Source organism: Schizosaccharomyces cryophilus (assembly GCF_000004155.1).
Source record: "Schizosaccharomyces cryophilus OY26 unplaced genomic scaffold supercont4.1, whole genome shotgun sequence".
In the NCBI taxonomy this organism is placed as follows: Eukaryota; Fungi; Ascomycota; class Schizosaccharomycetes; order Schizosaccharomycetales; family Schizosaccharomycetaceae; genus Schizosaccharomyces; species Schizosaccharomyces cryophilus.
This window is the reverse complement of record NW_013185624.1, coordinates 2566180-2581838: the sequence shown is the minus strand read 5'-3', so window position 1 is coordinate 2581838 and position 15659 is coordinate 2566180. Positions and strand designations below refer to the sequence as shown.

The 15659-nt window shown below is 36.6% G+C and overlaps 6 protein-coding genes and 1 non-coding gene across 7 annotated transcripts; 3 read left to right on the top strand and 4 right to left on the bottom strand.

Moving 5' to 3' along the window:
- Nucleotides 1–250: 250 nt before the first annotated feature.
- Nucleotides 251–3762, top strand: SPOG_04094 (lon protease Lon1). The gene has a single exon (XM_013166356.1). It carries the CDS (start codon nt 360–362, stop codon nt 3477–3479), a length of 3120 nt encoding a protein of 1039 aa, XP_013021810.1. The 5' UTR covers nt 251–359; the 3' UTR covers nt 3480–3762.
- Nucleotides 3763–4036: 274 nt separating this feature from the next.
- SPOG_04093 (ADP-ribosylation factor Alp41) lies at nt 4037–4822 on the top strand (the record flags this gene model as incomplete). Its single annotated transcript, XM_013166355.1, has 6 exons — nt 4037–4101; nt 4156–4210; nt 4258–4330; nt 4378–4523; nt 4566–4646; nt 4682–4822. The coding sequence occupies 6 exons, from the start codon at nt 4037–4039 to the stop codon at nt 4820–4822; spliced, it is 561 nt and encodes a 186-aa protein (XP_013021809.1).
- SPOG_04092 (AMP binding enzyme) lies at nt 4639–9993 on the bottom strand. The gene is made up of 8 exons (XM_013166354.1): nt 9347–9993; nt 6176–9305; nt 5920–6135; nt 5653–5870; nt 5243–5607; nt 4984–5202; nt 4839–4933; nt 4639–4763 (listed from the first exon to the last, which is right to left on the bottom strand). Exons 1-8 carry the CDS (start codon nt 9491–9493, stop codon nt 4756–4758), a joined length of 4398 nt encoding a protein of 1465 aa, XP_013021808.1. The 5' UTR covers nt 9494–9993; the 3' UTR covers nt 4639–4755.
- SPOG_16166 lies at nt 9888–9960 on the bottom strand. Its single transcript has one exon. It is a non-coding gene; the product is annotated as a tRNA-Val (tRNA).
- Nucleotides 9994–10942: 949 nt separating the features above from the next.
- Nucleotides 10943–12266, top strand: SPOG_04091 (sterol 24-C-methyltransferase Erg6; the record flags this gene model as incomplete). Its single annotated transcript, XM_013166353.1, has 2 exons — nt 10943–12050; nt 12238–12266. 2 exons carry the CDS (start codon nt 10943–10945, stop codon nt 12264–12266), a joined length of 1137 nt encoding a protein of 378 aa, XP_013021807.1.
- Nucleotides 12237–12893, bottom strand: SPOG_04090 (BolA domain UV induced protein Uvi31). Its single transcript, XM_013166352.1, has one exon. The coding sequence runs from the start codon at nt 12662–12664 to the stop codon at nt 12347–12349; it is 318 nt and encodes a 105-aa protein (XP_013021806.1). The 5' UTR covers nt 12665–12893; the 3' UTR covers nt 12237–12346.
- Nucleotides 12894–12943: 50 nt separating this feature from the next.
- Nucleotides 12944–15514, bottom strand: SPOG_04089 (transcription factor TFIIH complex subunit Rad15). Its single transcript, XM_013166351.1, has one exon. The coding sequence runs from the start codon at nt 15454–15456 to the stop codon at nt 13144–13146; it is 2313 nt and encodes a 770-aa protein (XP_013021805.1). The 5' UTR covers nt 15457–15514; the 3' UTR covers nt 12944–13143.
- Between the last annotated feature and the right edge of the window lie 145 nt (nt 15515–15659).

The window sequence follows — 15659 nt, the reverse complement described above, 5'->3', positions numbered from 1 at the left end:
TTCAATGGTAGTTTGTTAGTAAAAAGATTCAAATTGAGTCAATAGCGACAGCAAATTTTTTTGCCCAGCTGTAGTATATGATTGAGTGCCAACGAATTATGCAACGCTTACTTCGATTAGATACATTTATTTTTCTACTTTAAAGCTAGTCATTTACTTCTGTTATTTTCAATCAATAAAGTAAAAAATAAAGCTTCAAACAAGTCATTTGCTGACAAAGTATTGATCGTAGAGTAGTACCAATTTCCAACTCTGCTATAACCAACTACACCTCCCATACCAAAAACTCAAGTTAGCGGCATTTAAAATCATTAACTGTATTTACTGCCACTTGGCATTAAGTTCTCTATATAATCTTCATGATAACACGCCTTCCAAGAGCCTGTTTGAGGCGATCAGGCGCTTACCGCTGGAAACGCGAACTGTACTATAATCCCTTGTTCTCTTCTCAATTTTCTACTTCTTGCATTATTTTGCATTCAAATATTGGTCCTTTTCGGTATTCACAAGCTCTTTCAAGAGGTAGAGACTCAAAAAATGATAAATTACCTAAAAGCGATAGTGAAGCAAAAAAGGCACCATTATCAGAGAATGAGTCGTCAAAGCAGAAAGAACTTCAGTCTCATAAGCAGACCTTAAAAAAGAACAGCGAACGGAAAAAGGATGAGGAAAATACAGATGGAAGCAAAGCTTTTTTCAAACCGTCTTCCAATAACACTAAGAACGAGAAAGAACAAGCTAATGACTCTTCTAAGCTGGACAGCTCTGAAAAAAAGAAGGACTCGTCTAAAAATGCTATACCAGAAATATATCCTCAATTGCTCGCTTTGCCTATTGTACGAAGGCCATTGTTCCCAGGTTTTTATAAAGCAATTGTTACTAAGGATCCCTCGGTATCGGAGGCCATCAAGGAATTGATAAAGAAAAGGCAACCTTATATTGGAGCTTTCCTTCACAAGGATGAAAATGCGGATACCGATGTTATTACGGATATCAATCAAGTTTATCCAGTTGGTGTCTTTGCTCAAATTACGAGTATCTTTCCTACAAAGAATGCTGGTGAAACAGCTTTAACAGCTGTTCTTTATCCCCATAGACGGATACGTATAACGGAACTGTTACCTCCTAAATATCTTACCAACGCTACCGCTGATATCAAAGAGGCTAAACAAGTAGGGGAGTCAAAAGAATTAACTATTGATGATAAGAGCGAAGATAGTTCGGACGTGGAAAGTACAGCTTCCATGTTACAAGACTATAATGTTTCTGTGGTTAATGTCGAAAATGTTCACAATCTTCCTTTCAGTCGTCAAAATCCAGTAATAAAGGCGCTTGCTGGCGAAATTATGAGCACCTTTAAAGAGATTGCGACCCTAAGCCATATTTTTCGTGAACAAATTGCTAACTTTTCGATTTCTCAAGGAACAAACAATGTTTTTGATGAACCCGCTAGATTGGCTGATTTTACCGCTGCGGTATGCTCTACTGCTCACCAGGACTTACAAGGTGTCTTGGAGGCCCAAAACATCGAAGAACGATTAGAAAAAGCTCTAATAATTCTAAAGCAGGAACTTACGAACGCTCAATTGCAAAGTAAAATTAGCAGAGATGTTGAGCAAAAACTGTCTCAGCGTCAGAAAGAATTTATTTTGATGGAGCAAATGAAGGGAATAAAGAGAGAGCTAGGTCATGATGACCCTAAAGAGTCATTAGTTAATGAGTTTAAAAGAAGATCCGAAGAGTCAGATATGCCTGAGCACGTAATGAAAGTTTTTAAGGATGAGCTTTCAAAATTTCAACATTTAGAACCAATGGCTGCTGAGTACAATGTTACTCGAAACTACTTAGATTGGATTACTCAATTACCATGGGGTAAAAAGTCTGCAGAAAACTTTGACATTCAACATGCTAGAAGTATTTTGGACAGGGACCATTATGGCTTGAAAGACGTTAAAGACCGTATTCTTGAGCTTGTTGCAGTTGGCAAACTAAGAGGTACCATGCAAGGAAGAATTATATGCCTGGTAGGACCCCCTGGTGTTGGTAAGACTTCTGTTGGTAAATCTATTGCTTCTGCATTGCATCGAGAATTTTTTAGATTTAGCGTTGGTGGTTTAACAGATGTTGCTGAGATTAAGGGACATCGTCGAACTTATATTGGTGCGATGCCAGGAAAGATTGTGCAAGCATTGAAGAAAGTACAAACAGAAAACCCCTTGATTTTGATTGATGAAATTGATAAAGTTGGAAAAAGTCATCAAGGTGATCCACATAGTGCTTTGCTTGAGCTTTTAGACTCTGAGCAGAATTCGGCATTTTTGGACCATTACATGGATATGACTTTAGATGTCTCTTCAGCTTTGTTTGTTTGTACTGCTAATACTATAGATACAATTCCTCCTCCTTTGCTAGATCGTATGGAAGTCATTGAAGTTTCAGGTTATGTAGAGGCAGAAAAGCTTCACATTGCTAGAGATTATTTGATCCCCCAAACGAAGATAAACTGTGGTTTGAAGGATGCTAACGTGTCAATTTCTGATGATGCCATTAGAGGATTAATACAGTTTTTCTGCCACGAAAGCGGTGTTCGGAACTTAAAGAAATCTATTGAAAAAATTTTCCGAAAAACTTCATATCAAATTGTCGAGAAAATTGGTGATAAGAAGGAAACTAATGTGCAAGAAGCACAACAAAATTCACACAAAAAAAAGGAAGATGAAGCAGAAGCCACAGACCAAGCTGATACATCATCTGTTGCGCCTCTTAGCGTACCAAAAGACATGAAGGTTAACATAGATGAAAAAGACTTGATTAATTATCTCGGCCCTCCAATACACACATCGCCTCGTCTTTATGATACAACACCTGCTGGTGTAGTCATGGGCTTAGCTTGGACTCCAATGGGAGGTGTTCCAATGTACGTTGAAACTATAGTTAAAAACCTTTTGTCTACTACTTCTGCTCCTTCATTAGAAAGAACTGGCCAACTTGGTGATGTTATGAAAGAGTCTTCAGAGTTATCATACTCATTTTCTAAGAGCTTCTTATTTAAGAATTTCCCAAACAACAAGTTTTTTGAACATGCTCGTTTGCATATGCACTGTCCAGAGGGATCTATATCAAAAGATGGCCCTTCTGCCGGTATTACTATGGCTACCTCACTGTTATCTTTGGCATTAAGCATGCCCGTACCTGCTACTACTGCAATGACCGGTGAACTAACTTTAACCGGTAAAGTTCTTCGGATTGGTGGTTTAAGAGAGAAAGCTGTTGCGGCGAAATTATCGGGTGTAAAGGAAATTATGTTTCCAAAAGGTAATATAGCCGATTGGGAACAACTTCCCGATTATGTTAAGGAAGGTTTAACAGGTGTTCCTGTCGAATGGTATGACGATGTATTTAAAAGGATTTTCCCTCATGTCAACGCTGAGGAATGTAATAATCTTTGGCCTACTTTAACGGCTAGTGCTTCTAGTTAAAAATGATCCTCATTTTTTTGGTACAAAGACGATGTTTTTATCTTTTTAATAGCTTACGAACTTTTATTTCCTTTGTTTTCTGTTCATGAATAGAGATAGTAATGCTAACGATCCAAACTTTGCGGAGTCGAAAGAGTATTTTAATGTAAAGTCCATATATCCTAGTCTTATACATATTATGTGTTTCTAACGCTAAAGACTTATTTTACCTCGGGGTTTCTTGTTTATGGTTTTATAAAAAGCTTTTCTTTTGACTAAATAAAATGCATTAATTATACAATTCAATACCTAATTAGTAAAGTAATTTTATTTGTTCCCATGAGCATAGGTTCAACGAAATACTAGATGTAGGTAATTGCACAAAATTCTACTCGAGAAATGGAATTTAGTTTACACTGAGGCCTCGAATTCACCTTTGGACATAGTTATCTCAGTTCGAGTAACTACATATAATAAGGAAGGAAGAAAAAAAAAAAATACAAATCATTGAACAAGCCAAATAGCACTATTAATCAGCTCTGCTTTACTATAAGCGACATAGTGACTCGTATAAGCCAATGGGTCTATTAACCATACTACGAAAGCAGAAGTTGAAAGAAAAGGAAGCTAGAGTTCTATTACTGTATGAAATTGTTTGGCAGTATTAGTAGAGAACCGAGACTTACAATATACAAAGAGGTTTAGACAATGCGGGCAAAACGACGATCTTGAAACGCCTACTAAACGAAAATGTGATTCAGAAGCATTATTTCTTCGTACTTCATACTAATTTTTTTAGATAAGTACAGTGTCCCCTACGTTTGGTTTCCAAATTCGTACTATAAATGTGGAAGGACTCCATTTAACAGTTTGTAAGTTACTTGAACTATTACAAGTCCTAGGTTTTCTAACATAGCAGGGGATATAGGAGGTCAGAAAACTTTACGAAGCTTTTGGAAAAATTATTTTGAGTCAACAGAGGCCATCATTTGGGTCATAGATAGCCTTGATGAATCGAGACTACAAGAATGCAAATACCAACTGCATGAACTTTTACTGGAAGAAGTAAGCTATCATTCACTGAACAGAGGCTAAATGTTTTCTAAGAAATTACTAAATATAAGTCTGTTAATTTTGGCTAATAAATCTGATGCTGCGGGCTCTTTAAACGCCAAGAAAATTGAGCAGGTATGCTGTAACCTCTTTTTATTTACTAACTTCAGCTACTACATTTGGATGTACTAAAATCTCAACACTACGGTATTTTTTCGGTATCTGCAATAACCGGTGACGGTATTCAAGAAGCTATGTATTGGTTAGCTTCTGATTTAAAAGAAAGTAAAATGGGCATTTTATCAAATTAAATGCCAAGCTACTCACCTATAGTGCTTTCACTGTTATAGCAGAAATCGCTGCTTCCCTGAGAACGACTAGACAACGCTTCCTGACTTATCGTAAAAACCTTTGCCATATTTCTACAAAATGTCAGCTCAGCTCGTTAAGATAAAATATCCATCATTCTTACATTCTACATGCAACCCATTTTTTCAACATATCGCATCGTCTTTTTTCCCCGGTAGCCCAACGCAGTAAAACACCTTGAGGAACAAACGCAATCTTATCAACAATGATTTTGTGAGTCACCAGGACGGTAGCGGCTATAGTTGGGACAAGGCTTGTGAGTTTTTGCATGTTGCAGACTTCAACCAGCAGCGTAAAGTGATCTGCTGCCTTGAAAGCCATACTATTCTTTGTTAATCATAAGTTTTTAATACTTTGCTTACCATCCTTCACTACAAATGTTAGGGTGGACTTGCTCAACAGTTTCTTCAATGTCTGAGACAAAATGATTCAAACCGTTTTGTTCTAATGTGTTCCAAATAGCACCCAAAACGTATAATATTTTTAAGGCTTTCTCAGAATTCTCTGAGTCTAGTGATTTGGACTGAATGAATCCTAAATATCCAGATCTGAAATATTGTTTCTTCTTTAAATTTTCTTCAATAAGCAGCTCAGACCCGGCATTCCGTTCATCAAAAGCGCAATATGATCCATGCCTTGCAGAAATCCAGACTTCTCCTATTTCTCCTTCATAACAATTACGTTTCGATTCAGGATGAACCACACAAATATCGTTATGCAAGCAATTCTAGTGGTGGTTACTTAGTGTTTCTAATCAACGTAATCAACTTACTGTCCCTAAACCATATAAGGTATTCCCCTTCTTTTGGTTGTAGCTATTTGAAGTAATAAATCCTTTTTTTAAATCATTAGTATCAAAATCGCCTTTCATATCATTGATGCTTTGTTCATCACCCCAGCAAATCAATGGGTTAAGTGGGTGACAATAAGCGAATTTTATCATTTCAATTTTAAGATTTAATCGAAGCATATTTTCAATAATTGCTGTCACTAATCACGTTAGTAAATGAGTCTAAACAAGCTTAAATATAAGTCTTACCTTTTGAAGTTTTAGGCTTTTCGTAACAAGGAACAACTATACACTTTATCATATCATTTAAACTTTCGTGCTCACAAGTTTGAGTTTTCTCAAGAATATTTAAAAGAAAGTTCATTGGCAAGACTGATTTTGTTATGTGATTTTTCAGCATTATTTGAAGAATGGAATTTTCACGGTAGCGATTGCAAGACACACTCACAAGAACTGTTGGTAAACCTAGAATTATTAGTTCGTTATCCTCTATTAATTCGCTTACCTGTATATACTCCCAAAAGTGCTGTATGCAACAATCCAATCCCTGACCCAAACTCTATACCACCTAAAAGAGAAGAGTCATTATCGTCAAAAATAAATTCCTTTTGCTCTCGGCAATAGTTCAGTAAATCAAAATGTGAAAAATTAACGGACAAAGTAGAACCATCAGCCAATCTACTGAGAGTTACCAAAACAACCTTGTCCTTGGTATATTGTTCTTTCGACTTTTTTGAAACTAGCTTTTTTAATGATCTCTTTGATGTAGGTAGGTCATTTGTAATATACATCTTCGGAATTTTCACTCGTTTTTCGTTACAGACCTGTTGTAAGTGATGAAAATTATCGCGAGATTTTATGTTCGTATAAGTGCTCTCATCGACCAGGATAAAGCTAACACGATATTGATCCCGCAACCGTATGATTTCTTCAATTTCCTTTACAACGTGATCTATAGCATGAATCTGGAAAGGAATAGCGCAGACCCCCATAAAGAAGCATCCATAGAGGGCAACCACGAATTCATATGGATCATTATATAATAATAATGCGAATTGGTTTGGTCTAGTCTTGATAGTCAATTGCATGTACTCAATCAGAGAGGCAACTTTGTTTTCAAACGCTTTCCAGCTTATGTTAACGTTGTGTTTGAAAATAGAGTCGTGAACAGCAAAGGAGAGACCATCCGGTGACTTTGATATTCTATTCTTAAAGAAATCCAAAATCGTAAAATAGTTGAGCAAATGATCAGTAGCTCTACTCAATATATGATTTGATTTAGGAGAAGTCATGAACTGCTTATTCATATTTTCTAGAGAGGCTATCCTTTCAACCTCCAATTCTCTACACCATATGTTTTTTGAAAAAGCAACCTTAGGGATAACGTCAGGAAGTATAGCCTTCAAAAAGAACCTGAAATAACTCACAGGTAGTGTGCCGGATAGAAAAGAAATTTTACAGTTTTCAGGGCTAATTGTATGACTTTCAGAACAACGAGTTCTGGGAAGCGATTTAGACGGGGCTATTAAGACGCATAAAACATCTATACCAAAAACAGCTTTCATGATGTTATATGTACTTTCTGCAATTTCTGTCAGAGAGTTTCTTAAAGAATAATCATCAATTGTGTTCAAAAGATGAACGTAAGATTGCTTTAGCAGAGGACTCTCAAGTATTATCACTGGATGAGCATAATCGTTTACTTGTAGATCAATAACAACACCATCAAAAATTCCAGAAATAAGATTTATCAATGCCTTAATCAAATAAAAAGAATGATATGTCCTGCTTTCTCTAATTACAAGACCATCTTTTAGGACCTGCTTGCTTAGCTTAAGCTGTTCACTCTCGTAACCAAGGATAAAGATTTTCTTATTATACAGAAATCCTTTTAGCCCAGAATCCAAAAAAACATCACTGGATTGACTAAAGTCGGTATTTACTTTATGTGAGGTATGCGAAGCATTCCCTTCTTCTAAGTAGGTAGGAAGACAATCAGAATAAATCCATAAATTACCAATTTTTCCTTCTTCACATATTTCTTGAGTTGGATTGTTAACTATAGCAACAGAAGACTCCGGAATCGGGTACCAAAACGGAGACAAGCAAAGTATATCGTTTGTGGAGTATTTATTAATATCGAGAAAAGGAACTATATCGACCAACCCTTTCTCAATAGACTCACGCAAGACAAGTATCTCATGGTACAAGTCATCCTCGGTCCTTTCCGTAGGTTGCTCGTTGGAATTGATCATCCAATCTTTAAATGAAATTGGAATCCCTCCAAACTTCTGCAAACAAAGAATAGGAGTGATCACCTCTTTTGGATTCGTGTTACCTAATGGATATAGCCATCTGTCCGATGCGATCATTTTGAATTCTGGGTCGACAACCGTACACTCTACCATGCAGAGTTTTAGATTCGAAAGATCCGGAATGTAATTTTTCTTATAATGTAAAGTAGGCATTGGGTCTTCTTGGTAATTATACACTGTTTGCTTTAGGCTTGCATAATCAAAAAGCGCACGGCTAACCCGATATTTAGTTAGTATGTATACCAACAAACCTGGTGTATTCAACACGTCTGTTTCACAAAAAATTGTTTGATACCCAGAAAATAAAGAATTAAAGACACCCATTATGAGACCCAGCATACTATACGGTTGAAAGTTGGTTAAAAATATTTCTTCAACAGATTGCAAGTCGACAGATGCGCATTTTTGTCGACTTGCAGGATGGGTTATTATGGAAGAAATGAGGCATTTCACTTGATTCATGATAGTATGATGCTTGTAAATAGCTCTTGTAGGGTGCGAGGGTGACTCGAATACATAGTCAATAAGAGCGATGTCCTGAGGGGACGCTTGATAATTTAATTGTGGATTTACTTCCAGCTTGTAATGAATGAAATCAGTGGATTTCCACCACTCTATTTCATCTTTGTTTCCAAGTTCAGAGTCCTTAACAAAAATTCGGAAAGTAGATTCAGTGGTAAAAGCAACTTTGACTTTCTCCTTTTTCACAACATAAGCTAATTGATGTAATGACAAGGAAGGATGGACTGGAACGACGATGAGACCAAGAAGAAGGCAACCGAATAAGCTTATAAGATATTCAGCCAATTCAAGTTTTCGATAGTACAGTATGACCTTCGTACCAGGCGGCAAACCAACTTGCTTTTTCACAACCTTCGCAAATCTATCAGCTTTATTGGAAAACTTTTCCCAGGAGCACTGGTACACTTCCCTTCCTTTCTTGTCCAAAAAAATGTGAGCAATAGCTTTTGGGCTTATATGGCTACGATAAGAAAGGACAGAAGTTATTGTTTGAAAATTCATCATAGAAAAAGAGGGATTCTTAGGATCATTGATTTCAAACTTGGCCTTTCGATGAACTGTGTACTGCAAATGAGGATTTTGTTTCGTAGAGAAAATGTCCTTAATTAGCTTTTTCGAAATTTTTTTTGTTAAAGCATGGTTTTTTGAACGGGTTTCTTCGTCATCAACTTTTAAAATAAGATTTATTTGATTTTCGTTAAATTGATTCATGACATCTTGGGATTTTGAACTTAAAGTTGGATGGATCTTTATGTTTTCAAATTTTTTTGTGAACTGAATGGTTATGTTTTCGTTTAACTAATTAACAATTAGAAAAACGTTAGCCTTGTGTATCATACCTTCTGAGAAAATGTATTATTTGCCGGGAGGATTAATTTTGATAATTCAAATGCTTTCTCCTCATCTTCATCTTCTTCCACAAATTCATCTTCAATTGCATAAAGAGGTGTTTTTTTATGAAAAGCAAACAAATTTCTGAAGCTCATATTGGTATATTTCTTGTGTAGGAAAAGCCTCTGTTATGCATAAGTACCTCTAATGTAATTTGTAAACAAACAACTTATATGGGTTTTGCAACCTTTGCTAGCGATTATTCAGAACAGCTTTGATTGAGCTACTGGAATAACTTACCATAGCTACAATGATACCAAACTGTCATACGAAAGCCTATAACCTGGACTGTACGGTGTCAGCGATTAAACGGTTCCGAGTCAATGAGCCAAAACGAATAATATAGCCTTAGATTAGGATGATGAAAAACTGCACTTGTTAATAAATAGCTGTATGTGAAAAAACAAAGGAGTGTAATGAAATTATACTTTAAAAAGGTAGTGGACGGCAACAACTTTCGATATATCAATAAAATGGTGCGCAAAAATATGCATCTACCAGGGATCGAACCTGGGACCGTCTGCGTGTAAAGCAGAAATCATAACCACTAGACTACAGATGCTTTATGACTATAGGTCACAAATAGTCATTTTTATTACCTAAATAATACCTCTTATGCTAATTCATTCTCATAAATCGTATAATGTTTGGATCAATCATGAGAAAGTAATGATAATAATAAACACCTTTTCATGAAACTAAATGTGTATTTCTCTGTTTTTGTAGCCATTCGCTAAAGTTGGAGTGCTATACGAAGTGAAGTGAAAGAAACGGCTTAAATGATATCCTTCATGAACAGTCTTTTAAAAGTGTTTATACACGGACGAAAACAAAAAGCACTGATCTTTCCTTGGTACTGCTTTTATGATTAGTAGAATATAAACCAATTTAACTACCAATAATTTATTTTTTATTTTTATCTTCCGGGTTGTTCCTTTTTCCTTCTTTTTTCTTTCATAAATATACGTGACTTTGAACATTATCCAAAGTACCCAAATCATTTTTAGCTTAATAAGCCTACGCAAACCTGTTTTGTACTTGTCTTACTTTACCCGAGCTTACTGTGTTATTTAACGTAAACAAACAAACAAGCAGAAACACAGCTAAAGAAAGGAATAATCTTATCGTAGATAACATTTAAGGTTTTATCATGTCTTCGTCTAGATGAAGGTTATTTTTATTGAAAAGTCGTACCATTATAAGGTATCGCAGTCTTACACAGAGTACCGGCGACGCGCCAGACCGCTTCTTCCAACCACCACTTCCTTCTTTTCAAAGGGTATTCTTTTAAAAATTGCCTGAATCGATCATTTTTGGTCTTGACAGTGATTCGGGGTTTGCTTTCTTTTAAAAATATTCTTTCACTCGTTTGTCCATAATTCTTTCAAGGAAGATCTTCAGCTACTACTAAAGATCTTGTTTTGATTTTCTTAACGATCGTATTTGCGTGTTATATCTTAAAACAGTTAATCATTTCCATTTATAATTCAGTAGAGAAATTATAGAGAACCTCAACTGCTCCCCTATTCGAACACTAATATATCATGACTGCTTCATCCTCTGCTGTAAATCAAGATCAAGAGTTATCCCGTCTTTTGCACGGAAAGAATGCTGAGAATAAAACCGGACTTTCTGCTATTGCTTCCAAAGATCTTAATCAGCAAAAAAAAAAGCTCGCGGAATACTTTCAATACTGGGATAAAAATTACAACGATGAATCTCAAGGTGACCTTGATAATCGTGTGAGTGAATATAAGAAGTTGGTCAACAACTATTATGACTTGGCTACCGATTTGTATGAATATGGCTGGTGCCAAAGCTTCCATTTCTCTCGTTTTTATAAAGGAGAAGCTTTTGCCCAAAGTATCGCTCGACACGAACATTATTTAGCTCATCGTATGGGGATCAGTGCCAACTCTCGCGTTTTAGACGTTGGTTGTGGTGTTGGTGGTCCTGCTCGAGAAATCACTGAATTTACTGGATGTAATTTAGTCGGTTTAAACAATAATGATTATCAAATTTCTCGAGCCGTTAATTATGCTATCAAACGAAACCTAGACAAGAAGCAAGTTTTCGTGAAGGGTGATTTTATGAAGATGCCTTTTGATGACAATACATTTGATTATGTCTATGCCATTGAAGCAACTGTTCATGCTCCTAGTTTGGAAGGAGTTTATAGTGAAATCTTCCGCGTTCTTAAACCAGGCGGTGTTTTCGGTGTCTATGAGTGGGTCATGTCTGATGACTATGATAGCTCTAATCCAGAACACCGTAGAGTTGCTTACAACATCGAAGTTGGAGATGGCATTCCTAAGATGGTACGCAAATGTGATGCTTTAGAGGCCATTAATAAAGCCGGGTTTGAGCTCCTTGACCAAGAGGATTTGGCTGAGAATGACAACCCTGAGTTACCTTGGTATTATCCAATTACGGGAGATGTTACTAAATGCCAAAATATATGGGATTTTATTACCGTCTTCCGTACCAGCAGTCTCGGTAAATTTATTACTCGTCATAGCGTCAAACTTTTGGAAAAAATAGGCATGGCCAGCAAAGGTACTAGCGAGGTGAGCGATACTCTTGCGATTGCACAGGAAGGTCTTATTGAGGGTGGTAAGAAGAAACTGTTTACTCCCATGTATTTAATGATCGGTAAGAAACCAGAGAAGGCGTAACAAGCTTAATTTGATTACTCATAATATGAGCCTGGCATACCATCATAAAACATTATATTCCCTTAGCATCAGTTTATTATTTGTGAAATAGATCTGATTGATATACATTATTATCTGCTTTGCATTTGCGCTTACTAACACTATTACTTTCTTTCAACGTGTAGTCTACACAATACTCAAGTTAGAAGCTTAGCAATATCATCATTTGAGGTAACTATCAATGAATAAAATAAGTTTCATTAACTGTATGTTCAACATTGTCCTGGATGCTGTCTATCGTTGTTTTTCCAATTCTTGTAGAGTCTTTGCGGAAGTAATCTGCAAAGCATGAAGACCGCTCTCAAACTCATCCTTTAGTGATGCATAAACCAAGCGATGTCGTGCAACCCTCGTCAGCCCTGTAAATCTCGGTGATACAATGTCTAGACGAAAATGCGTCTCGTTTTTGTCTTCTAAACCTTTCATCGGTGCATGGTGAGCGTGCTTGTAGCTATCATTATATAATTCAATATTTTCCGCCTTTAATTCCTTGCTTAAGGTATTAAGAATTCGATCCTGTCTGGACATGCTGTGAAGAAGTCGTTTGATCATCTAACTTTATGTTGAGATCCTTTTTCTTTTATTAATATAAATAAAGTCAAACAAACAAAATATATATATAATAGTATGCGTTAGTTATTTTCGGAATACTCCGAAAATTATAGGAATTAAGAAGTACAAGGAATGTGAAGATAATGTTGAAAAGCTTGGAATGGAAGTATAGCATTCTAAAGTTAGGAACCATTAATTCTATAGGTAGCTTAAAGAAATATACTGAAAACTACTTGTAACAAGACATTTAATAAAATCAAAAGAAATTTTTATTAGTAGCTCTTGAATGCCCTGTGCTTGTCAAAAAATAACTTAACATGGAATTTGGATTATATTTGAAAGGAGTTTCTGTAAAGCATGTTCATCATAATTTGAAAAGTTTACCAGTATAATCAGGTATTATTATCGCTTTTACCAAATAGATTCTCCATTAAGTTAACTAGTATACACATTGATTTATTATCGTAGTTCATTTAGTTTTATGTCATGTCAATATCCATTTCTTCATCATGTTTTTCGTTTTCAACAGTCTTCATCCTGGAGCTTTTTCTTTGATGATCTTGTAAATCCTCAAAGCTCCACCATGAAATACCTTCTTGATCAGCAGAAGTAAAGGGTTGAGCCATACTTCTTAAGAACTTTTTAGCTAACGCAAGAGACATATCAGTGCTTAAATTCGTGGCACCCTCAGTTATATACTGTTGAATCCATTTAGGCAACTTGGTCCGTTTATCGGACCGACCGTATCGCTTGTCCGCAAGAACCATAATACCATGATCGTCCTTACCACGTAATACACGACCTAGACATTGAGCAGCATGTCGCATAGCATCGAATGTCAAAAAATCCGCTTCACGAATTTGGTAGGTATCCCTTAGAAATTCTAGACGGGCCTTCAGAATCCTACTTTCAGTATATTGATATGGGATTCCAAACATAATGACAGCTCTGCCATAATGATGATCAAAGTCAACTCCTTCAGAAACCTTTCCTCGAGCTACGGAAAGCAGCACTGCACCACGACCATTACTACATGCAGCACGATAAGTTTCCAAAGCCAAAGTCGTTTCGTGTGGATCCGGGGTTTCTACTAAAATTAACTTATATTTCCATACTTCGTCTAAAATGCCCATACTTTGCCAACTGGACACAATACTTTCCAAATACAGATAACTGGGGAAAAATGCGACTAATCCGTCAGGAACAATTTTAGAATACTCGATCAGTATATTACCGTAATTCCGAACAACGCTTGGATCATTACGGGCTTCAAATTTGGATGATATGGAAACTTGATCGCCTCCTCTAGTTATCACCATAGGTAAAAAGCAATTTCTTGCCAAAGACATACCATAGGATTCTTGTACAACAGAATTGAACTGAAGCATTTTTGGATACATATCAAGAGGTGAAAGGGTACCACTAGTAATGATTACGGAACGAAATCTATCGAACACGGGCTTGATCGCTATAGAGGCATCTAAACAGGAAAAATGAAGTATTGGATTAGGTACAGTAGCATTTTCTGTTTCGAAAGGCTCTAGAATTAGTACAAACCCGCGTTCATAGGTGGATACGAGAGTTGCGAAGGTCGCAACTTGTTGTAAAGCTTGAAAATCGTCAATGGTCGCAATTTGTAAAGCACGAACAAGACTATTCAATCTTTCCGCGCAAAATCGAAGCGGTTTCTGATCAATAAATGTAAGATCTTTTACATGCTGCAAAAAGGAAGTGGGGGTTTCTGCTATTACATGCAAAACTTTCATGCGAGTCTTCAAATATTCTACGAATCTTTTTAAGAATGCAACAAAATGTTCAGCACGACGGATATTACCCGGAACGGCTTCCTGTAAAATATCTTCAGGTAATACGGGATTTGTCATGAATTGCTCCTCGGCAGAAGCAGTATTAACGTCTTGAAGACCACGAACAAGTTTTTGATATTCATCCTGAAGCTTTTTTGCGTCAGATTGCTTAACCTCGTTTACCTTCTGTTCAAGAGCTTGAACACCGCGAGTAGCTTTTCGTAAAGAAGAATCTGTCAAATCGATACTAAGGGATTCGATACATACGTTATCTATATTGTGAGCCTCATCAAAAACGACGATGCAGTCTTTACTAAGTTCTTTCGAAACTCGTTCAGCAATTTTCGGATCCAATAAATAGTGGTAGGAATAGATAATAACATTACAAAATGGAAGCATTCGACGAACAGTAAAATAAGGACAGCGAACATGCTTTGTCCCATATTCTGTAATATCATCGAGGGTCCAAACGCCATTCGGGACTAAACTATGTGGTTCTAGGTCTTCCAAATTTTCATGAAAGTCACAGAGCTGGACATCCATGCCGGCTTGCTTTTGCTCCTTTACAAAACCGGCAGTCATAGATCGACAGCGAGCATCAACAACATTTCCGTTCTTTTCGCGACGAACAGAAGGATGAAGACACAAATTTTTACGACTGGACAAACCAAGGCCGAGAAATGGTTCTTCGTAACCCAGTTGAGAAGCGCGGTAAGCCATGAGGCGTTTCAATTCTGCCAAAGCTTTGTCAATTTCCGACATGGTACGGGAGCAATAAATTAGCTTTCGATGTTCGGGATAGTACGTTTGGTAAGAGACGATTATAGATAACAAGGAAATGGTTTTCCCGGTTCCTGAAGGCATCTCCAGTAAAGCAGCACCACCGACATCTAAAGAGTGCTTTAAATCGCACATATACTGATACTGCTCGGGGTAAATACGGGGATAGGGAAAGAGCACAGGAAGGTCATCGATATAGAACTTCATTGTAGGGAAACCGAACGGAGAGACAAAAAGAAAAGAAAAAAAAAAAATAAAAAAAAGAAGAAAGAGAAACTGAGTTTGTACCAAATGGAATAAGGATTAGGATTTGCTTAGCAAGTTCAGTTTCTATGAAACGACGCAGAAAACTCTATCCAAACTTGCAAATTCGATTCTATTATGTCTATAAAAAAAAGCAAAGAAACAAC